The sequence below is a fragment of the Schistocerca nitens genome, chromosome 9 (assembly GCF_023898315.1).
Source record: "Schistocerca nitens isolate TAMUIC-IGC-003100 chromosome 9, iqSchNite1.1, whole genome shotgun sequence".
Lineage (NCBI taxonomy): Eukaryota > Metazoa > Arthropoda > Insecta > Orthoptera > Acrididae > Schistocerca > Schistocerca nitens.
The window spans coordinates 101,933,942-101,958,531 of NC_064622.1; the positions used below are offsets into that span (position 1 = coordinate 101,933,942).

Genomic DNA, 24,590 nt, shown 5'->3' on the forward strand with positions numbered 1-24,590 from the left:
TGACATATTGAAGTGTTAATTCACCTGATTGATCTCAATTCATGTGTGACAAAAGTGAACAGTCTCTATCATTGTCGCAGAGTGGAGCAGTATTGGCAGAGATAATACAAGTCATTAAGGCAGAGATGAGCCGCCAGCCTTGCCGCAGTGGTAGCACCGGTTACCGTCAGACCACCAAACTTAAGTGCTGTCGGGCTTGGATAGCGGTTGGATAGGTGATCATCATACAAAACTCAAATGGTCTTCCAACCTGTCTCATTTGTTAAGAAAAACTGGCACATAAGAAGAATCAAATTTGGAGAGGCACTTAACAACCAAACATGTGTAGTTTGGGAGTAAATATTCCGCTAGTGACTTAAGAAAGAGCTGTTCAGGAACTTCAGATGAATAAAGAAAAATCAAGTTCGATATTTAATAACTGAGCACAATCTTGCAAGAATACTAATCTTGCAACTTTGTTATAAGTCAAGAGATTGGTAAGAGAGGAAAACCATACACAGGCAGTGAATACATAACAAGTTGTTTTTAAGTGCATCCAAAGAGTTGTTCCATAATTGTAAGAACAAGGAAAAAATTCACTTTATGTGTGGTTTATTTCACCTGTGGATCCTAATTAATAGCTTTTAGGATTGCTGCTACTCAAAGGTCAAACATGTGGTGAGGATACTGCAAATAGTGTCATTGTATGCTTGAACTTCGATAAAATTGTTTCAATTGCAACAGACAGGGCAAAAAGTATACGGGAATGAGAAAATGATTTGCTTCTCTTTTCAAGGAAGGAATAAGCCACGAGATATTAATTTATCATTGCATCATTTGTCAATAAGTGGTTTGTGCCCAGACATTCCCAGAAGAAATTGGCAGTGTTATGGACCTAGTCATTCAGATGGTCAACACAATAATGGAAGGTATGTTGGTTTACAAGAGGATACATTTTAGTGTTTCACTTCCTATTACCAGAACTTAAAATATTCTCCCAGAAAAGGGAATTGGCTATCCTGTATTAACACAAGCACATTGGATCCAAAAATTCTGTTTTATTATAGACATTACAGCTCATCTAAATGAGCTGAATCGTAAACTACAAGGGAATGAAAAAACAGTCTTTTCAGAGTTAGAAGACATAACTTAATTTGAAAATAAATTGTCTCTCTGGCACAAGATTTGGAGAGAGGAACGTTAATTCATTTCCCAAGTATTCTGAAATATCGGCAAGAAAATGACTTAAACATGAGAGAGACTTTCCTGCAGAGGTTTCAGGAGTTCAGCAAAAACAAAGGGTCATTAGCCTTTGTTAAAAATCCACTCAGTGCTCCCTTTGATACTGAAATTGGCACTTTCGGAATGCAACTGCCAGAGCTAAAAAGCAAGGAATAATTGAGCTCCAAATCTGAGTGTCTTAATGCTGATTTGGCACAGTTAGAGAGACAAAAATGTGATATTAGTTCATGGTACAAATGGTCTGCTCTGACAGACCTAGAGGATGAAGACATGGTAATTTTTAACACCTGAAAAAGTGTTACAGACTCATTCCATCCGTTAAAAAAACTAGCATTTGCTGTTCTGTCACTTTTCAGCTACACAAACTCATGTGAACAATCATTTTCAATCATGAACATCATAAAAAGTAAACTGACAAACCACCTTATTGACAAGAACCTGGAATCCTGCCTGATGTTAAAAACAACAACATACAAAGCAGCCAAACTTTCCAAGGAAATGGTTTCTGTACACATTGTAAATAGCCTTTCGCTCCCTGTATTTTACCCCTGCCACCTTTAGAATTTGAAAGAGAGTATTCCAGTCAACATTGTCAAAAGCTTTCTCTAAGTCTACAAATGCTAGAAACATAGGTTTGCCCTTCCTTAATCTAGCTTCTAAGATAAGTCGTAGGGTCAGTATTGCCTCACATGTTCCAACATTTCTAAGGAATCCAAACTGATCTCCCCCGACGTCGGCTTCTACCAGTTTTTCCATTCATCTATAAAGAATTCACGTTAGTATTTTGCAGCTGTGACTTATTAAACTGATAGTTCGGTAATTTTCACATCTGTCAACACCTGCTTTCTTTGGCATTGAAATTATTATATTCTTCTTGAAGTCTGAGGGTATTTCACCCGTCTCATGCATCTTGCTCACCAGGTGGTAGAGTTTTGTCAGGACTGGCTCTCCCAAGGGCGTCAGTAGTTCTAATGGTATGTTGTCTACTCCCGGGGCCTTGTTTCGACTCAGGTCTTTCAGTGCTCTGTCAAACTCTTCAGACAGTATCATATCTCCCATTTCATCTTCATCTACATCCTCTTCCATTTCCATAATATTGACCTCAAGTACATCGCCCCTGTATAGACCCTCTATATACTCCTTTCACCTTTCTCCTTTCCCTTCTTTGCTTAGAACTGGGTTTGCATCTGAGCTCTTTATATTCATACAAGTGGTTCTCTTTTCTACAAAGGTCTCTCTAATTTTCCTGTAGGCAGTATCTATCTTACCCCTAGTGAGATAAGCCTCTACAGCCTTACATTTATCCTCTAGCCATCCCTGCTTAGCCATTTTGCACTTCCTGTCAATCTCATTTTTGAGACGTTTGTATTCCTTTTTGCCTGCTTCATTTACTGCATTTTTATATTTTCTCCTTTTGTCAATTAAATTCAATATTCTTCTGTTACCCAAGGATTTCTACTAGCCCTTGTCTTTTTACCTACTTGATCCTCTGCTGCCTTCACTACTTTATCCATCAGAGCTACCCATTCTTCTTCTACTGTATTTCTTTCCCCCATTCCTGTCAATTGTTCCCTTACGCTCTCCCTGAAACTCTGTACAACCCCTGGTTTAGTCAGTTTATCCAGGTCACATCTCCTTAAATTCCCACCTTTTTGCAGTTTCTTCAGTTTTAATCTACAGTTCATAACCAATAGATTGAGGTCAGAGTCCACATCTGCCCCTGGAAATGTCTTACAATTTAAAACCTGTTTCCTAAATCTCTGTCTTACCATTATATAATCTATCTAATACCTTCTAGTATCTCCAGGATTCTTTCATGTATACAACCTTCTTTTATGATTCTTGAACCAAGTGTTAACTATGATTAAATTATGCTCTGTGCAAAAATCTACTAGACTGCTTCCTCTTTCATTTCTTACCCCCAATCCATATTCACCTTCTATGTTTCCTTCTCTCCCTTTTCCTACTCTCGAATTCCAGTCACCCACGAGTATTAAATTTTCGTCTCCCTTCACTACCTGAATAATTTCTTTTATCTCATCATACATTTCATCAATTTCTTCATCATCTGCAGAGCTAGTTGGCATATAAACTTGTACTATTGTAGTAGGCGTGGGCTTCGTGTCTATCTTGGCCACAATAATGCGTTCACTATGCTGTTTGTTGTAGCTTACCGGTACTCCTATTTTTTTTATTCATTATTAAACCTACTCCTGCATTACCCCTATTTGAATTTGTATTTATAACCCTGTATTCACCTGCCCAAAGTCTTGTTCCTCCTGCTACCGAACTTCGCTAATTCCCACTATATCAAACTTTAACCTATCCATTTCACTTTTTAAATTTTCTAATTTACCTGCCCGATTAAGGGACCTGACATTCCACGCTCCGATCCGTAGAACGCCAGTTTTCTTTCTCCTGATAACTACATCCTCTTGAGTAGTCCCCGCCCGGAGATCCGAATGGGGGACTATTTTATCCAAGAGGACTCTGCTCTATACAAAGATAAAGGCAATCATGGTGATTGCAATCGCTACCGTGGAATTTCACTGCTCGAAATCATTTGGAAAAGCATTTGTCCATGTGATGCTGGGCAGAATGGAGGAGCTTGCCAAGCATGTGTACCCAGATTTTCAATGTGGGTTTTGAGCCACACCAATCTACTACTGGTATGGTCTTCACACACTGGCAAATTCAGGAAAAATGCCACAAACATAAGGTCCCACTGTACATTGCTTTTATCGAGCTAAATAAGGGATTTGACACAGTCAGTAGGGAGGGACCGAATCTTTACTAGTGAAGGCAGGGTGTCCTCCAAAACTCTTGAAGATAATCAGGGCTTTTCACAACAATATGGAGGGTGCTGTAATATTGGAGGTAGCAATTCAAATCCTTTTCTTATGCAAAGAGGGGTTCGTCAAGGCTGTGCACTCGCCCCTACCGTGTTTGGCACATTCTTCCCATTACTCCTCTAAGTTGCTTTCGGCGAAACAAACCTGGGCATCCATCTACATACCAGGTCTGATGGTGAACTTGACAGCATCTCGTTGCCCAGATCCAAGCACTAATCATGAGGATTTATTTATAAGTAACCTTTTATCCACTGACAATGCAGCATTCATAGTGCGTATTCAAGACAACCTTCAAAGGCTTAGGGACAAATCTGCTGCTGCATGCAAGCTCTTTCCCATGTTTGTGACTATAAAGAAGACAGTGATTATGGTGCAAGAATACACAATATGCCTGCCATAAGATTAGAAGGCTCCTTGTTGAATGAAGTTGACCAATTCTGCTACCTCGGTGTCTGAAGATCTTTCTCCAGACTATGAAATAAATGCAAACATGTGCAAAGCGGTGAAAACTTTCAAAAAGTTCCACACAAGAGTATGGGACAACAAACACCTTATGGTGACCATAAAAAATGCTCAACTATAGGGCATGTGCTGAGCAGTCTCGTGCTGAAACCAGGACACTGTATGACAAGCAAGAGCAGAAGTTCAACACCTTCCATTTACGGTGCTTACAAAACATTCTAGGCATAACACGGAGGGACTATGTGATAAATGATATTGTCCTACATGCTGCAAATCTACTGTGTATCACCACCACACTCAAGGAACGTCACCTCTGGTGGCTAGGACACTTATATCATATGGACCACTCCCATCTTCCCCGACGCACTATGTAGTCATATAGCACATGCCAAGAGATGATCTGCTTTGCACTCTAAAGACTGCATCAAGTGCAATATGAACACATTTAACATTGGCTGTGAAAATGGGTGGAGCTTGCCAAAGAACACAGCAGAGGGAAGAAACTCATCAAGGATGTCAGCAAGTTCCACAGCAGAGCCCATCTCAATAAATTAGCCGGGAATTGAGCATGTAGACAGGTGCCTCTGATGAACCACTCTTTTAGCATGGTATACACTTGCCCCACCACATCTTGGTGACATGTGGACTCTCCCACTTGACTTCTGAGGCGCCAAAGAAAATGCCTGTGTGCTGCTACTTGAATCTTCTGTTAGGAAGTATAGGCCACTAATGGTGATAAGAATTTCTGGGCACTGACAAAGTTGCAGACTTAAACATTGAGAAAGTGGCAGCATCTACTAAACTATCCTGGCAGTGTAGTACAACACCCATGTGGCAGGCACAGGAGTCAAAGCATAGTAGAACTATGGGAGACTCTGACTGTGCATTCTCGTGCATGTAACTTTCTTTCGAATGTCAGTAGTGTTGGGTCGAGAGTCAACAGTTACATTCGCAACAACACAGTGAATTATGATTGAAGCATCTGTATTGCTGTAATGAAAGTACATCTAAAAAATGGAGGACAGTGGGCCTCCAAAATATATTAAGCTTTTACCAGAATTATCTGTGATTTACAGGTGTAACAACTTTCCCAGATAATTATTTTTGTAGCACATTCATTTTCAGAAGTTACGCTGGTGTGTGTGTGTGTTGTTAGCTGTTCGAAGGTAGGCCTGCTGCACACTAGATCCATACACCCCTGCCCAGTTAAAACTACAGCTTTCTGATACAGACAGTTTACATGTGATACATTGCTGGTTAGGTTTGGACTATCATTATTTCCGATCATAGTATATTAATATGTTTTAATTCATTTGATATGAAAGAAAGGAACATGTTAAAGTCAAGTACAATGCAAGAAGGCAGATCGAGTAGGATACACAGTCAAAAGAGATATGCAATTCATGTTTTGCATCTTGTAAGAAGCACCCACAAAGGGAAATGAAGGAGAAATTAGGCTAAAATGTCGTTAACTGACTAAAGAAGCATTGTGAATGGCTAACACTATGTGCATATACAACGATATGTCGAACTAAGGAATGACAGACTTCATTAGCCACACTACAACTGCATTAGAAAATGATGATGAAACAAAAATAAAAACTTAATATCTACTAGGTGATTCAAAATACTTCACCTTTTTACAAACATTAATACACTATGTGATCAAAAGTATCTGGACACCTCCCAAAACATATGTTTTTCATATTAGCTGCATTGTGCTGCCACCTACTGCCAGGTACTCCATATCAGTGACCTCAGTAGTCATTATACATCATGAGAGAGCAGAATGGGGCACTCCGCAGAACTCAAGGACTTCGGACGTGGTCAGGTGATTGGGTGTCACTTGTGTCATATGTCTGTACACAAGATTTCTACACTCCTGAACATCCCTAGGCCCACTGTTTCCAATGTGATAGTGAAGTGGAGACGTGAAGGAACACGTACAGCATGAAAGTGTACAGGCCGACCGCATCTGTTGACTAATAGAGACCACTGACAGTTGAAGAGGGTCGTAATGTGTAATAGGCAGATATTTATCCAGACCATCACACAGCAATTCCAAACTGCATCAGGATCCATTTCAAGTACTATGACAGTGAGGCGGGAGGTGAGAAAACTTGAATTTAATGGTCGAGCGGTTGCTCATAAGCCACACATCAGACCGGTAAATGCCAAACAATGCCTCGTTTTGTGTAAGGAGCATAAACATTGGACAATTGAACAGTGCAAAAACACTGTGTGGAGTAACGAATCACGGTGCACAATGTGGCGATCCAATGGCAACATGTGGGTATGGCGAGTGCCCGGTGAACGTCATCTGCCAGTGCGTGTAGTGCCAAAAGTAAAATTTGGAGGCGGTAGTGTTGTGGTGTGGTCGGGTTTTTCATGAAGGGGGCTTGCAACCCTTGTTGTTTTGTGTGGCAGTATCACAGCACAGGCCTACATTGATGTTTTAAGCACCCTCTTGTTTCTCACTGTTGAAGAGCAATTCGGGGATGGCAACTGCATCTTTCAACACAATCGAGCACCTGATCATAATGCACGGCCTGTGGCAGAGTAGTTACATGACAACAACATCCCTGTAATGGACTGGCCTGCACAGAGTCCTGACCTGAATCCTATGGAACACCTTTGGGATGTTTTGGAATGCCGACTTCGTGCCAGGCCTCACCAACTGACATCGATACCACTCCTCAGTGCAGCACTCCGTGAAGAATGGGCTGCCACTTCCCAAGAAACCTTCCAGCAACTGATTGAATGTTTGCCTGTGAAAGTGGAAGCTGTCATCAAGGTGAAGGTTGGACCAACACCATATTGAATTCAAGCAGCATTACCGGTGGAGGGCGCCACAAACTTTTAAGTCATTTTCAGCCATGTGTCCGGATACTTTTGATCACATAGTGTATAAGAATGACATTACTTAAATTTGACTATTCACATGAAAGTTTATATATTTTAAATGCATTCTCCAAGAACTGCACAGTTAATAATCACAAGATAGCTGAATACATTCCACAAAAATGCAAGATGTCCTGTGTCACCTAGTTTACCACAACTGTAACTTCGTTTTTTAGTTCATCTAGTGTTGTTGATCGATGGGGCATATAAAAAGCTGTGTCCATTTCATGTTGCTTTGAATGTTACACCTAGATATTTAATAAAAATGACTACCAAGCAGCACGTCACTAATACTGTATTCCAACATTACATGAACAATCTCCCTACAGTAACTCAACGCTAACACTTTCCTGTGCACTACAGCACAGTCAGCAAACAGACGCAGATTGCTGCTCACCAAATCCATTAAATTATTTTAGTACATGGAGAATAACATTTAAATACTTCCAGAAGCCAATAAATTCTCATTAGTAAAACTTTAAATCTTAGTAACAATGAAGGAAAAAGATAGGCTGCTACTTACCGTAGAGATGACATATTAAGCTGCAGACAGGTATGATCAAAAGACACTTACACATTAGCTTTCGGCCACACCCTTGATCAGAAAAAGAGAAAACACACACACACACACACACACACACACACACACACAAGCATGCACACCTCATGCACACATGTCCGCCATCTCTGGCAGTCAGACCAAAATGCCGGCAAGCTGTCATTTTTACTCAGGTAATTCATGTGAAAAAGTTTCCAAAGTGATTAAGGCCACATGATGGGAACCAACAGACTTTGAACAGAGAATGGTACTTGGAGCTGGACACATGGAACATTCCATTTCGGAAATCTTTACAGAACTCAATGTTCCGAGATCCACAGAGTCAAGAGTGCACCGAGGACACCGAATTTCAGGGATTGCCTCTCACAATGGACAATGTAGTAGCCAAAGGCCTTCACTTAACGGCTGAGAGCAGTGGCATTTGTGTAGAATTGTCAGTGCTAACAGACAAGTAACACTACAAGAAATAACTACAGAAATCAATGTGGGACGTATGACAAACATATCAGTTAGGATAGTGTGGCGAAATTCAGTGCTAATGGGCAATGGCAGCATACAACCGATGCAAGTGGCTTTGCTATCAGCACAACATTGTCTGCAGCACCTCTCCCGGGCTCATGACCACGTCGGTAGGGACCCTAGAAGACTGGAAAGCTGTGATATGGTCAGATGAGTCCTGATTTCCATTGGTGAGAGCTGATGGCAGGATTCAAGTGTGGCACAGATGCCCACAAAGCCATGGGTCCAATTTGTCAACAATGCAATGTGCAAGCTGGTGCTGGTTCCATAACGGTGTGGGCTGTGTTTACATGGTATGGATCGAGGCCACTGGTCCAAGTGAACCAATCATTGACAGGAAATGGTTGTGTTCGGCTACTTGGAACCATGTGCAGCTACATTTCCTGATATCATGTCACCAGGCCACAACTGTTCGTGAATGGTTTGAAGAACATTCTGGACAGTTCGAGCAAATGATGTGGCCACCCAGATGACCCAACATGAATCCCATCTAACATTTATGGGACATAATCGAGAGGTCAGTTCCTGCACAACATCATGCACTGGCAACACTTTCACATTTATGGACGGCTACAGAGGCAACATAGCTCAATATTTCTGCATGGCACTTGCAACAACTTGTTGAGTCCACGACACATCAAGCTGCTGCACTATGCCAGGCAAAAGGGAATCCAATACGGTATTAGGAGGTATCCCATGACTTTTGTCACCTCAGTTTATCAAACACAAATGTGGCAATAAAATTTTAAATAATGGCATAAATGGTTGGTCTTCTGGGCCCGAAATTTTTCAAAGTGGCTGCATAGTCTTCGTCCTAATGCCTTTGACACATTTTGTTGTCGGCAGACACTTGTTTGTGCACTGTATTTTGTTGTTATAAATGGTGCATCCTCTTTGCAACTAAAGTTTTATTTTGGTGTTATTTTCTCATTTGTAGTGGGCTAAAGTAAAATTTTTTGTTAGAGTGTCTGTTCTTACCAGTCAAAATTACAAAAAATTAACTGAAAACTAGAACAATACAAAAGTTCCCAGAATACTAAAAAATTCCCAGGTTTCCCCAGATTTCCCAGTTATCCTTCGGCATAAACACCTTGAAACTGCGTGCAGCGCTAAGAAAACAGAATGAAACAGAATGGCAAAAAATACTTGTGTTTGCGTAAAGGAATAAAAAGCCAGTTCTGTAAGAAGAGCAGTAAACAATTTAAAAAAGTTTGGCGATTACTGTCTTCCAATTACAATTAGCCAGAATAACGAGAAATGAGATAATCTAGTATGCTACTGTATTTACGCAACCAATAACAACTGAAAAACCAAGGAATAAACAACAAAAGCTGTTCATCAAATATACAAGTTCTTTGACACTGTAATGTACTACTATCACTTCTTTGATGGCTACTTTGTGGTGAAATACAAATGTCGCCACACCAGCTGATCCCCCCCCCCCCCTCCGTTTTTCAAAGCCCAGTGCCCCAGGAATGATGTTGGGGTACTGGTGCTTGATTTGGTGTCCAACCCTCGTAACAACAGCCCAAAGAGGTTCTGGCATGGTAACACTTCTGGAGTCAATGCGAAACCCTCTGCGTCACTCGGTGCTGTCGGATTGTCTTGTGTCAGTGTAGAATTGCTGAATCGGTGTTGCGGCAGTTCCTCCATGCTAGATACGACAGCTTCAGTTGGTCTACAGAGACTTGTCGTGTCGACTGTCCTGGTCAATTTGAAGTGTTTGTGTCCCTCGAAAGTACCTTGTAGTCCCAGTATATGGTTGGTGTAATGGCAGGCGAACTGTATCATCTCTGAGATTGGTGTGTGATGCAGTATGTAAGTCCTTGGGAATGAAAATCCATCTTTATCTTTGTCCGACTGCTGGGTTTGCACGCAAACATCTCATGTATGTGCTGAGCTGCCATTTGTTAATTCTGGTGTTGAGATCTGAACTACTGGCAGGCTTATGAGCTTCCCCAGCATTCTCAACTGCTCCCCGTGGACAATTTGAGCTGCCGAGCACTGTAAATAACCATTGATTGTATGTGCACAACCAGCAATACCAGCGGTAGCGCCTCCAACATGTAGATGAAGAAAACATCAGTGCAGACTTTCCGCCATCCCATTACTCTCCGGGTGACAGCTAGTAGTGCGCAGATGGTTGCAATCACATAGCTGTAGCATTTCTGCAAAAAGATGTGATTCAAACTGATGTCCATGATCCATTGTAACTGAGTGAGAAATACCAAATCTCAAAACCGTCCAGTCACTAACGCCTTCCCCAGCGTCTCCCCTGAGATGTCTGGTACAGAAGTAGCCTCTGGCATATCAAGACCTGATCTATGACTAATCAGATAACAATAGCCATGTTGTTGTTGTTGTGGTCTTCAGTCTTGAGACTAGTCTGATGCAGCTCTCCATGCTAATCCATCCTGTGCAAGCTTCTTCATCTCCCAATATGTACTGCAGCCTACATCCTTCTGAATCTGTTTAGTGTATTCATCTGTTGGTCTCCCTCTATGATTTTTACCCTCCAATACTAAATTGGTGATCCCTTTATGCCTCAGAACATGTCCTACCAACCGATCCCTTCTTCTTGTCAAGTTGTGCCACAAACTCCTCTTCTCCCCAATCCTATTCAACACTTCCTCATTAGTTACGTGATCTACCCATCTAATCTTCAGCATTCTTCTGTAGCACCACATTTCAAAGGCTTCTATTCTCTTCTTGTCCAAACTATTTATTGTCCATGTTTCACTTCCATACATGGCTACACTCCATACAAATACTTTCAGAAACGGCTTCCTGACATTTAAATCTATACTCGATGTTAACAAAGTTCTCTTCTTCAGAAACGCTTTCCTTGCCATTGCCAGTCTACATTTTATATCCTCTCTACTTCGACCATCATGAGTTACTTTGCTCCCGAAATAGCAAAACTCATTTACTACTTTAACTGTCTCATTTCCTAATCTAATTCCCTCAGCATCGCCTGACTTAATTTGACTACATTTCATTATCCTCATTTTGCTTTTGTTGATGTTAATCTTATATCCTCCCTTCACGACACTGTCCATTCCATTCAATGCTCTTCGAAGTCCTTTGCTGTCTCTGACGGAATTACAATGTCATCGGCGAACCTTAAAGTTTTTATTTATTCTCCATGGATTTTAATTCCTACTCCGAATTTTTCTTTTGTTTCCTTTACTGCTTGCTCAATATACAGATTGAATAACATCGGGAAGAGGCTACAACCTTGTCTCACTCCCTTCCCAACCACGGCTTCTACTAGTTTTTCCATTCGTCTGTAAAGAATCCGCGTTAGTATTTTGCAGCCGTGGCTTATTAAACTGATTGGTAATTTTCACATTTGTCAATACCTGCTTTCTTTGGGATTGAAATTATTATATTCTTCTTGAAGTCTGAGGGTATTTTGCCTGTCTCATACGTCTTGCTCACCAGGTGGTAGAGTTTTGTCAGGACTGGCTCTCCCAAGGCCGTCAGTAGTTCTAATGGAATGTTGTCTACTCCCGGGGCCTTGTTTCGACTCAGGTCTTTCAGTGCTCTGTCAAACTCTTCACGCAGTATAGTATCTCCCATTTCATCTTCATCTACATCCTCTTCCATTTCCATAATATTGACCTCAAGTACATCGCCCTTGTATAGACCCTCTATATACTCCTTCCACCTTTCTGCTTTTCCTTCTTTGCTTAGAACTGGGTTGCCATCTGAGCTCTTGATATTCATACAAGTGGTTCTCTTTTCTACAAAGGTCTCTTTAATTTTCCTGTAGGCAGTATCTATCTTACTCCTAGTGAGATAAGCCTCTACCTCCTTACATTTGTCCTCTAGCCATCCCTGGTTAGCCATTTTGCACTTCCTCTCGATCTCATTTTTGAGACGTCTGTATTCCTTTTTGCCTGCTTCATTTACTGCATTTTTATATTTTCTCCTTTTGTCAATTAAGTTCAATATTTCTTCTGTTACCCAATGAGTTCTACTAGCCCTCGTCTTTTTACCTACTTGATCCTCTGCTGCCTTCACTACTTCACCCCTCAGAGCTACCCATTCTTCTTCTACTGTATTTCTTTCCCCCATTCATGTCAATTGTTCCCTTAGGCTCTCCCTGAAACACTGTACAACCCCTGGTTTAGTCAGTTTATCCAGGTCACATCTCCTTAAATTCCCACCTTTTTGCAGTTTCTTCAGTTTTAATCTACAGTTAATAACCAATAGATTGTGGTCAGAGTCCACATCTGCCCCTGGAAATGTCTTACAATTTAAAACCTGGTTCCTAAATCTCTGTCTCATCATTATGTAATCTATCTGATATCTTCTAGTGTCTCCAGGGTTCTTCCATGTTTTTTTACCTCCGATTGGCTGTAAATAAAAGAAAAATGTACAGAAAATAATATTTTTATTACCAAAAGTACAGTAAAGTCTTAACTTATTTTTCTACATAATCGCCAAAACGATTGAGGCATTTGTCATACCGTGACACAAGCTTTTCGATGAATGTTGCCGCCAGTGAGGACAGGTACGTCTTGACAGCGTCCTGAAGTTATTTGTTAGTAGTGAAGCGCTGCCCACCTAACCATGACTTCAGTTCTCGGAACAGGTGATAATCACTTGGTGCTAGGTCCGGGCTGTACAGTGGATGTTCAAAAACTTCCCATTTAAACTTTTTGAGGAGGTCTTTTGTCATGTTGGCACTGTGTGGTCGGGCGTTGTCATGGATCAAAACAACGCCAGATGAAAGCATTCCTCTGTGTTTGTTTTGAATGGCTCTGCGGAGACGACGTAAAGTTTCACAATAAACTTCCTTGGTTATCGTCGTAGCTTGCTCCATGAAGTCCACCAGCAGCACTCCTTTACGGTCCCAAAACACAGTGGCCATTGTTTTTCTTTTCGTCAGTGAATGTTAAAACTTTTTTGGCTTGCTTGAGGAAGCTGTGTGCATCCACTGCTTTGATAGTTCCTTTGTTTCAGGATTGTCATAGAGGACCGACGTTTCAACGCCAGTAACAATAGACTTAAAAAAAATGTTTCCCTCATTGGCATAACGTGTGAGAAACAATAATGCTGACGCCATCCTTTGCGTTTTGTGGTCGGTACTCAGCATTTTTGGGATCCAACGTGCACACAATTTCCGATAGCCTAGGTCTTGAGTCACAGTTGTGTACAAAGCAGACCTTGAAATGTCTGGAAATTCATCAGACAGTTCGCTAATTGTAAACCTTCGTTTGCATCTCACCGCCTGATCAACAGGCTCAACGAGGCCTACAGTGGTGACACTTGCGACCTTGTCCACCTTCATCATGGACATCTGTTCGTCCTTCTTTAAATTTTTGATACCATTCCTGAACACTACCATCACTCATAACATTGTTACCATACACGTTGCTCATTCTGCGATGGATTTCCGCAGCACTACATCCTTCTGCTTGCAGAAAACGGATTACATTTCATAACTCACATTTGGCGGGAGCATCGAGCGTAACGGCCATGTTTACACGGACGTAGCTCGGCTACGACTGATACACTGCAGCTGAAAACGGCAGAGGTTGTGGTGGGGGAACTGTGAAGATCGCATGACATGCAGGTCCGGCCCCTCCCTACCTCTTACTTGTTTAGATGGACGATCGTAGGTTGAAAAAAAAAACAGCCCTCATATATTGTGTTATATACTCTGCTTGTCTGAACTGTTGTGGTGAGTCATGATCTGTGGCATGTTGGAAGAAGGACATTAATGGTTTGTAAACTGCAGAGATCATAAAATGTCTGCTTTCTACTGATGGTTGAAAGTTTCCGATCAATGGCAATCCATTCTTTTTGTTGCAGCGTGAGGCTATGTGAATAAAAGGCGAGCGTTTTCCACCTGCATTCCATCTTTTGCAGCAACACAGCTCCTATGATACTTTGACTTGCATCCACCATGATGGCCAATGGAGTGTTAATTCGTGGATGAGCCAATTGTGCCACTTGCGCCATACAATGCTTGATTGTGAGAAATGCAACTTCACTTGCCAGCAAGCAAGATACTTTCCAATGCCAGCCATATGTTTGCCTGCAAGCAACATGGTAAACAGTTTCTGCTATCTTGCCAGCCCCAGAAGGTGTCATCAATAGAATTTTACCATCCCTAAAAATCGATGTAATTCCTTATAATTTGTAGGTAGGGGCATATTCTTTACTGCCTTGACCCATACCGGCAGCAGTGCCATCCCGGCTGAAGCGATGACGTACCCTAGGAAGTGCACATCTCATTTCTGAATACACAATTATCAGGATTAACTATTATGCCAAATTCTTGCATAGGCTGAAAAAGCTGCCACAAAGGGAACACATGTTCTTTGGCTGTTGACGCAAACGTGAAAATGTCATCCACGTAACAGTAGAAAAATGGCAGTCCCTTTAATACTTTGTGTATGAAATGCTGCCATGTTTGAACAGCATTTCTCAACCCAAAAGGGAAAAATCTGTACTGAACAAGCCTGAAATGTTTTTTACTTTGATTTTTGGTATATCACCAGCTGATATCAGAATTTGCAAATAGGCCTTTGCACAGTCAACTACGCTAAACAACTGATCTTGGGCGACAGCACTGTTAAAGTCTGTTATGTTTTGCACCAGGCAAGAGCCAGGTATTGTCCACATACTGAGTACTCTATAGTATCTGCATAATCGTCATGCTCCATCTTTCTTTCCCGTCATGTGTAAGGGAGATATTCAAGGCCTGTCTGATCTACCTACTTTCTATCTGCTTTCAGAGCTCTTCAAACCCGGCCTGTGCCACCGTTAATTTGTCTGGTGGATGTCTCCTTGGACTAGCTGCAATGGGCTGGTCTGGCATGATGCGGATGTAGTGCCTTGCTGACTGTCTGAATCCCCTCTTGGTAGTGAATTTGCAGGCGAGTGATGGGAACTCTTGTATTATCCCATCAAAGTGCTCATCCGCATATGCTGCAGTATGCAAAAAGCCTTCAATCCGTCAGACATTGTACTGTGTCAACATGTTTGCTGGATCTGAACTGCGATTCAATGTACTCATAATTAACCACCTGTTGACTAGATCTGGCAACAGGTCAAAATGTGACAAAGTATGGGGTCAGTGACATTTGCAACAAAGAATGCCCACGTGGGCTTGAATGAAAAGCTGAAGTCCAGTGTCTATCTCTATTCTCCACAGGTTTTGATGGCCGTCTCATTTACTGTTGTGTGTCCATATTGCGTCAATATGATAGGCCTGACATTTAGTCCTTTTAGACAGACATCCACATCAGAACCAGAAACCACCAAAAAATTCTTGCTGGAAATGTGGTCGTTTACAAATAATGTCTGTGATTTACCCCTGCGTCAATGCTGCATTTGTCAACAGTCTTTGCACCTTCTTCTGTGGACGCCCAAGCTGCTGTTGTCTGACATTGGCATCATTTAACATACGCCCATGGTGTTTGGGGAACTGCAGTTTATAGTACAGTAATCTGCGACTTCCCCAAAATGCCTTTGATACCAACAATATTGATCCACAGCCATCTCGGATGTGCGTCGCTCATCTTTCTTGTGCACGGTCCGCTTCTCGAGTGTGTGCTCATAATGGCATTGTACCTTGTACTACTATTCCAATAATTTTAGATTCATGAGTGCTATTTGTTCCTCCAACTGTTCTACTCTTTGTTTTTGCATCGGCTCCTCTGTATGCTGTCCGCATGACTTGCTGATGGCTTGTGTCAATTCTGTGCCTCTTCCTTGATCATTATTACTTTTGTTTCTGACAGTGGCGGATGGGGAAACTTCCATCAGGCTATTCACTATGACATCTGCCTTCTCCGCTAGCTCTCATAGCAACAAACTTTGATATTTGACTATTGTTGTGTGAATGTTCACAGTCAACTTGCATAGCCGAAGCATGCACAATGACTGTTCAGGTAACAAATCTGGCCCTGCAAATGCATGTAAGGCCCACATAACTTGAAACGGAGATCGGTTACTCACTGGTTCATCGTTAAAGGCTCCTGTAGTCTGAGTTCCGGCAACAACGTATATCATTGCATAGTGCCTCCTTTGATGCTATGTGTCAATGCTGCAATAGGACATCATATATTTCCTCTATCACGGTGCCTTCTAAATGTCTCATCATGATGATGCACTTATTTTTGTTTGTAAGTACGCCATGCTGTTAGAAGAGATGCTCAACATGCATAAACCCAGTTGTTGGGCAGTCGGTACACAATGGCGGAAGCTTGACATGCCCCAGATGATTCATCGAACTTGCAGCTTGACGAATAAGTTCCACTTTGACTACTATTGCAGTTGTTTGTGCAGTGCATCATTCATTCATTCTCTTGGAGAAAAAATATATAGGTTGAATAGGTCAATTGCCGTTTTTTAGCAACTGTTAAAGTCTTTTACAGTTGCTAAATATGGCAATTTGCCTATTCAACTTGTATGTGTGCAACTACAGAAGGTCAAAAAAAGAAAAGGAAAAAAAAAGAGGCCAAAAAAACAAAATATTCGTTTACGACAAATCATGTCTGGGTCACCACTTTGGTTGTCACAATTAGTCAGAATAACCAGAATGAGATAATCTAGTATGGTACTTTCTTTAACGCATAGTAATGACTAAACAACCAAGGAATGAACAACAAAAGCTCTTCACCAAAAGTACAAGTTCCTTGACACCATAACACACTACTCTTACTTCTCTGGTTGTTGCTTTGCGGCGAAATACAAATGTCACCACAGTTGCAACATAGATAATAGTAAAGCATATGCATCTTTAGCTATGGAAGTAAAAACAACCTTTTTTTTAGGAACACTTTCTGTACAGAACCCACAATAAAAATATAATCTTGTCTGCAGGTGATTGCTGCACCTATGTGTACATTAATAACCTAGTAAATGTTCAATGTTCCAAATAATGCCATAACAGTTTAGAGAATCATGCCAATGACATATAAATGCAAACTCACAAAAGCTGAAAGTTTTACCAAGAATTACCGGACCTAATAACAGAAATACCACTGGTGATGCTACACCAGTGCTAAAACATGTTTTGTAAATAAAAAGGAAAAATCAGGGTTCAACATCCCATCAACAATGAGGTCATTAGAGATGGAGCACAAGTTCGGTTTGTTTCAAATATGGGGAAGGAAATCAGGTGCACCCTTTCAAATGCACTATCCCCAGCACTTGCCCAAAGTGACTTAGGGAAATCGCAGAAACTGTAAATTTGGATGCTTGGATGCAGATTTAAACTGTCATCCTCACAAATGCAAGTCTAGTATTCTGGTTTTGGAAAGCATAAAAAGTGTTTTTCTGAAGTTGGTCATAACAGTCAACATTCATACTCTTCATTATTATAACCACAAAGCTAATTAAGAAATTTTATAATGCCCTTCCTGGCCATAAATAAATAAAAAAACATAAAAAGACATACACATTGCAAAAGAAAGAGCAATACGTGGTAAGTTTGGTACAGCTTTTTCTCTTTCAAAACAACACTGCAGTGGAAGAAGAGCTGCACTACACGTCACACTAATTTAAATGATTAGAACAAAACAGTGAGAAAATTCTTGGCAGAAAAATTTAAGAGATTTCAGTTATTATTAACAACTTCATCACAATACCTTGACCCAGTCAATATTATCCAACCAGCTGTCACGAATCACCTTTCCCTCCTTCTTCCAGTGATAATTTCCTTGTGTATCAAAATGTCCCTCTTCTAACTCTTCTTTCATGTTGAAAGGTGTAATGCGTACATCTCCATCAAATGTCGCTGTTCCTTCTTCCTGACCTGCACACAGTATTACATTCACAGACCACAGTATTATTTGAAATTCTATGCTCAGGTAGTGATTTATAAACCTTTGCTGCAACCAAAATTTCATTTTTAAGTGCACTTTTAGAGCCGACATTTGACATCATCTACAAACTTTAAGGGTATGAAACACTTAGCTTTTATTGAAAGATACTTCTAAGACATCATCACAGCATTTTGTTCTGTTAAACACATCAGTAAAGTAACATTTAATAAGTTATAGTAGTCAGAAAGGTTTAGTTCATTTAAGTATCAATTTTCATACTGACTTAGGGTGTTATTTAAATAATGTTTTATGTAAGGTTTTTTAAAGAAGCGGAAAAATAAAACAACAGTGTGCCCCTTCCCTTTCTACTGAAATTAGTTTTATACCCAAAAAAACTACATGCCATACAACATTTAAAAGTAAGCAACTAAACAAGCAAGCTATAGAGATATGTGAAACTATGTATACTCAACCTTCAATATCATCTTCTGCCATGACATCATAAGTACTTTCTTCAATATCATCATCATCTTCATCAGAATCAAGTGTATGTTTCTTGTTTCCACTGTCTGGCTTATCTCTCCAGTCAGTTTCCAGTTCCTCTTCCAATTTCGGCTCTGACATTTTGCAGAAAGTCTCACAAGCAGGTATGAAACTAATGAAGGTTATAGTTAAGTACAGTAACCTGAAAAAACATCATTATTACTTAATCACTCTCATTTGTTTCTTGTTAAAAAAATACAGGTATGAGAAGTTGTCTTCCACTGAATCTGAGCCAACGTAACATTTCATTTGATGGTAAACTTGCTTTGTCCCACAGCAAAGTTACCTCAAGAACTGCCCTCTGCTATGGATACTGTCTCCTCTGCAAGAAGTACAGGATCTATCAACACACATCCATTTGACAGTGAGTGGTGTGTCACTGGGAGGCAGGGCAGACAAAATGAGTTCTTCATGGGTCTCGATTGTACAAGGCTCATGGAGAACTCATGATATTCCACCCAACCACCTAACAAGTATGAGAAGATGTCTTACAATGAAACTGAGCCAGTGAAACACACTTCACTTGATGGTACACCTGCTATGTCCTGTGGCACAGAAAGGTTAAGGTCAGTTGATTGTGAGTTGTTCAAATGTATGGGGAATAAAGGTACCACTTAAGGTTGGTAGGTTGGTTTGGGGAAGGAGACCAGACAGCGTGGTCATCGGTCTCATCGGATTAGGGAAGGACGGGGAAGGAAGTCGGCCGCGCCCTTTCAGAGGAACCATCCCAGCATTTGCCTGGAGTGATTTAGGGAAATCACGGAAAACCTAAATCAGGATGGCCGGACGCGGGATTGAACCGTCGTCCTCCCGAATGCGAGTCCAGTGTCGAATCACTGCGCCACCTCGCTCGGTGCTACCACTTAAGGCAATGGCAGCAGGCGATAGGAAGGATTATACAAAATTGTTAAGGCTTTCGTGGCCACTTGTTGACAAACTGCATATTGGCTTCTGTCTCGGGTTCTTCGGCCGACGTTCATCTAATGATTTTTCTGACGTTTCGCCAGCACGAGTGGCTGGCATTGTCAAAGCTTCACCCTCCATTGCCGGTGGTGAACTGGAGGCGAGCTCGCGGCCGCAGACTATATGTACCTGGCGCGCCAACGTCCGAGGGCTTCTCCGCGGTCATTTCCGGTGCGGTTCTCCTCTTGCTACCTGCGACGGTCGTTCGCTGCAGTACGGGAAGCCAGGATCCGTTTACCTTAAGGCTTTCCTCTTTCTTGTTGAAACTGTTCGCGTGTTTTCTTTCAACAAGAAAGAGGAAAGCCTTAAGGTAAACGGATCCTGGCTTCCCGTACTGCAGCGAACGACCGTCGCAGGTAGCAAGAGGAGAACCGCACCGGAAATGACCGCGGAGAAGCCCTCGGACGTTGGCGCGCCAGGTACATATAGTCTGCGGCCGCGAGCTCGCCTCCAGTTCACCACCGGCAATGGAGGGTGAAGCTTTGACAATGCCAGCCACTCGTGCTGGCGAAACGTCAGAAAAATCATTAGATGAACGTCGGCCGAAGAACCCGAGACAGAAGCCAATAGGCAGTTTGTCAGGAAGGATTATGCTGTACAATCTGTCTGTATGCCAGAGGCCTCATTCAACATGTTGAAGAGGCTGCTCCAGCAGCATCTGAGGGCACAACGTGCAATTAACAACAGATTGTGATACATACTGGGTGGGTGAGTGGGTAGATGGGTGGTCGGTTGGGACTAAACAGCAATGTCATCAGTCCATCTATCAAGGTGTTGTCCTTCTGGAGTTAGTGACATGAACCAGAAATTTTATTGAATTGTGGTAGTATTCAGGAGAGGTAAAACAATGCACTGAAAGCAATACTGACACTGGAGATGAGGAATAATGTAAAGGGAGGTGAAAGTACAATAGTCAGGTCAGTTTGAAGGTCAGAGAGCAAAGGTGAGACAAATAACCATGTCAATAAGAGAGTGTGCACAGTAGAGTGTCCCCTGGGGCTCGGCATGTGGTGGAGGGCATCCCTTCCACAACTTTCTCACCCCTGATCCATTATATTCAAAGTGTTAAACATGGGAATAGAAACCAGGTGCCAGAAAAAGGGGTTAACTGCATCGAAAGTAAGTAAAACAGAGTAAAGCACAGTTGGCAGAAGTTCAAACAGCTGTTTAAAATGCTAGATTTGAGAGTAGAAATCAATTTCTTGGAGTAAACCACGGTCCCGCTCAACTGTCCTTTCTTTGTCCACCAACACTGTAAGCAAAGAATCCAAAAGACTATGCTTGGTGTGGAGAGCCAGGAGGAGGGGCATTCCATCACGACCTGAGTTACTGTCTGTAATGCTTCACAATCACAATGTGAAGGTGGTTCATTATATACAATAAAACTGTAGATAACCAGGTATGACCAATGTGGAGGTAACAAAGCATGGTGAATACCTTCTGGGAGGAATGGTAGGAGTGCATTGCAGCCCTAAGACTCTTTGATGGTGCAGAGTTTATTAAAGACAGCAGTAACCCACAGGTGCTGTTTAATTTCTTCAGTGAACAGGTCGTATTTGCATCCTTTAACCTGCTCCTGAGATCGTTAAAGTGAATACTGTGTGATTAATCACTGCTGTAGTCATTTGTCAATACATTCCCTGGGATACTCACAACTTGGAACCCAAAGAAAGACAACTCAGCAGATAGTACGACTAAGGTCAGAAGAAGATCACGAGTAGCAAATATCACATGGCGACAAGAGTAACATTGATCTATAGCATAGACATTGCTCACTGTGTCATTACAAATTAAAACACAGTTTAGAGAGGTCTGTGTAATACAACGTAAGGTTCTGTCAATGGCTATCAGCTCTGCAGAAAAAACGCTGTATGTTCCTAGCAAAAAATATTGTTTCTGATCAGCACGTGATGTACGGGAATATCCTATACTATGCACAATTTTAGAATCATCAGTGTAAATGACAGGAGCTTCCTGATACTTCTGGAGAACTGAGAGGAACAGAGGATAAAAGTTCGTGCAGGTGACTGCCCCCTTTGATCCTTGGAGTAGATAATCCTAATTCATGGATGGCATACCAAACAAAGAGAAGTGTATAACGATACTAGGGGAGCTTATTTTAAGGGGGTACTGAGAGGGAGCATCAAAGGGTCGACACACCTGTATGAAAAAAGCATGAGGGTCAACATCCCTGTATGAAAAAAGCTGTCAGTAAGTCATATGATACAGAAATTGTTGTGTGGCAACTGCACAAGTGAGAAGGAGTTGGTATCATCAGGAATGAAGAGGTAAGGAGACTGTTTACAGGACTTGTCTGGAAGGAGCCAGTCACCAGTTTACTCCTTGATGTACCGTGTATAATAATTTCGAAGAAAAAGGTGTCATTGAACAATAAACCTGGCAATGATGGTCCAGTCAGGATGAAATGAGGGCCCAGCAAATATTAAATAAAGTAGTGAAATTCACATCTCAAGAGGTGCGTGCAAGGAAGCAGAGAGATTTAGCTTTTACATGCAGCTAGTTTTACATAGACAAATGTACACAGCTATGTCAGAATTTTATCAAAAAGGAGCCCCAAAAAGCGGAAGGGACTGCACAAAAACATCTATGCTCTGGGTACCCTGGAGGTTTGGGTCAATGCGAACCACGGCACAACAAATACAGATTGGAAGCTATAAAAAAATGTGAAAGTTATCAACATACAGCTCGATAGTAATCATTAGTCCAGGGCCGGCCACAAGTGCAGCAAGGGCGGGTTGCGGGCGGGCCAAGACCCTGCCTGTTTCTCAGAAGTACCAAAAACAGCACTACATCATGTAGCACTGCACTGCGAAATTTTTCAGTTGGCACAGCTCTCAAAGTTTGTCAGAATTGTGCTGTCACCACTATTCAACCTCTGCTATTTCTTCGTGGTACAAAGAGTGTTCACAGGTCGAATGGCTGTTTGCACAAAAAGAGGCAGCTTAGCAATCGATCGTCACAGTCATTCAAAATGAATGGGAGTGTCAGAAGGGAGGTACGAGAGCAATTCGTCTAAGTGATGGGTACTGCTTATTTGCTACGAAAGGACATTATAGAACCATGCAGAATGAATGTAAACTTTTAGATGACAATGGAAGAGCAAAAAATTGTGACGACTGACTGACAGGATTCATTGTTCTGTTTGTCAAGAAGTACTCTGTGCCAAATTCGCAGGCTTGGAGTAGGTGAAGAAAATGGTTGTACTAATAGTAAAATTTCTGAATTCATACGCATTATTTCATTGTCAGCTGCAGTCACTTTCAGTGGAATTGAATGAAGAGTATGAAGATTTCATATATTGCTGCAAATTTAATGTCTGGAATGATTTTTCAATTTAAAACTCACTGTTATGAATTTATGACGGAAAAAGGCGTGAAGGAACGAAAACTAGGACATCCGAAATGGACTTCACATTTTGCATTTTAAGTGGACTTGACTGTGAATTGCCCACAGTAACATACTGCAAGGTAACTTCTTTCTGATTTGATGGGGATGTATTTAAAAAGAAAATGACATAATAGAAGGGGCACATTCTGACAAAGAATGCCATAAAAGAAAACATGAGGTCTGAAGAATTCACAGTGGCCTTCAAAGAATCACAAGGATAGTTTCATAATGATTTTGAGGACAGTGTCAATCTTACATCTGTTTCCATGCTGGTTTTGAGATCGTTTGCCATTTCAGTTGAAAGTGGCCCTGTGCATATGCCAATGTAACTGATTGACCTGCAAGGTAATTTCAGTTTTAATGACAAATATCTTTATGTTAAAACTGTCCAGGACATCTACATCGCTTTCCTCAGGTACAGGTTCGAAGTCTCCATAAAGAGGTTGCAAAATTGCTACAATATTTCAATTGACATATTTCTGTGAAAGACCTTTAACAGATTATGCGACTAAATAAGTCATGATTACGATGTAACTCGAGTGTGAAACACACTGAAATTGCCTGTCTCTGCCCGTATGCCAACAGTTTGTACCTGAGAAAAATTATATTATGTCTTCAGCACACCAAAAATAATTAAATACTACTGAAAACTCGCTTTATTTTTGACCAATGTTGTTGGAAATGTGAAATATAAAAGCAAATAGCATGCAGTATGACTGCACAGCCATTTAGATGTGGCACATTCGCAGTTTTCCTCTCTCCCCCTCCTCGCACTCAGACAGCAAGGCATGGTGGTGAGGGAAATGTGAAGCAAGGTTGTGCAATTTGGCACTCGTGTCCAGGCAAGGCTCCCAAGCCGAAATCTTGGCCATCCCTGCATTAGTCCGAAAGAGGCACTAGCCCGTTGGTGGAGATGATGAAGTGTAATAATCAGCACACCCCCACGGAGCCAGGAGGGACATTGTTCTCCGGGATCCATTTGAAGCTGAACATAGTAGTACCAACTCTAACCTAAAAAAGTGGGTGTCATAAAAACTGATGATTAAACATAGGATGGGAGCCTTGAAAACCCTAGTCATGGAGAATAAGTAAAATATGATGACACAGAGTCAAGTCATATGCCTTACATGTATTTTTTAAACCTGCAATGAAAAGGGGTATAGATAAAGTCTGTTGCACATCATTGGAAATACCATCAAGAAGGAGGAGAGACAAAACAGCTGTTGATCTTTGGTGGCCCCATAGACTTTGTAACTTGGCCCTGGTATGAAGTGACATATATCCTCAAGGGGGAAGACTTAGTCCTCGCAGCATTCCCTTTTACTGCATTTTAATTACGTAGCAAGCCTATGCATGTGTGTGTGTGTGTGTGTG

At 41.4% G+C, this 24,590-nt stretch overlaps 1 protein-coding gene across 1 annotated transcript in view; it reads right to left on the reverse strand.

The window, feature by feature from the left end:
- LOC126203377 (CD2 antigen cytoplasmic tail-binding protein 2 homolog) overlaps positions 1-24,590 on the reverse strand; it is a 98,617-nt gene that overhangs the window by 37,087 nt on the left and 36,940 nt on the right. The window contains exons 2-3 of the mRNA XM_049937674.1: positions 18,776-18,987; positions 18,126-18,292 (exon numbers count right to left, since the gene is read on the reverse strand). Coding sequence (XP_049793631.1) covers positions 18,126-18,292; positions 18,776-18,926 — 318 coding nt within the window. The 5' untranslated portion in view covers positions 18,927-18,987. The remainder of the gene's footprint in view (positions 1-18,125; positions 18,293-18,775; positions 18,988-24,590) is intronic.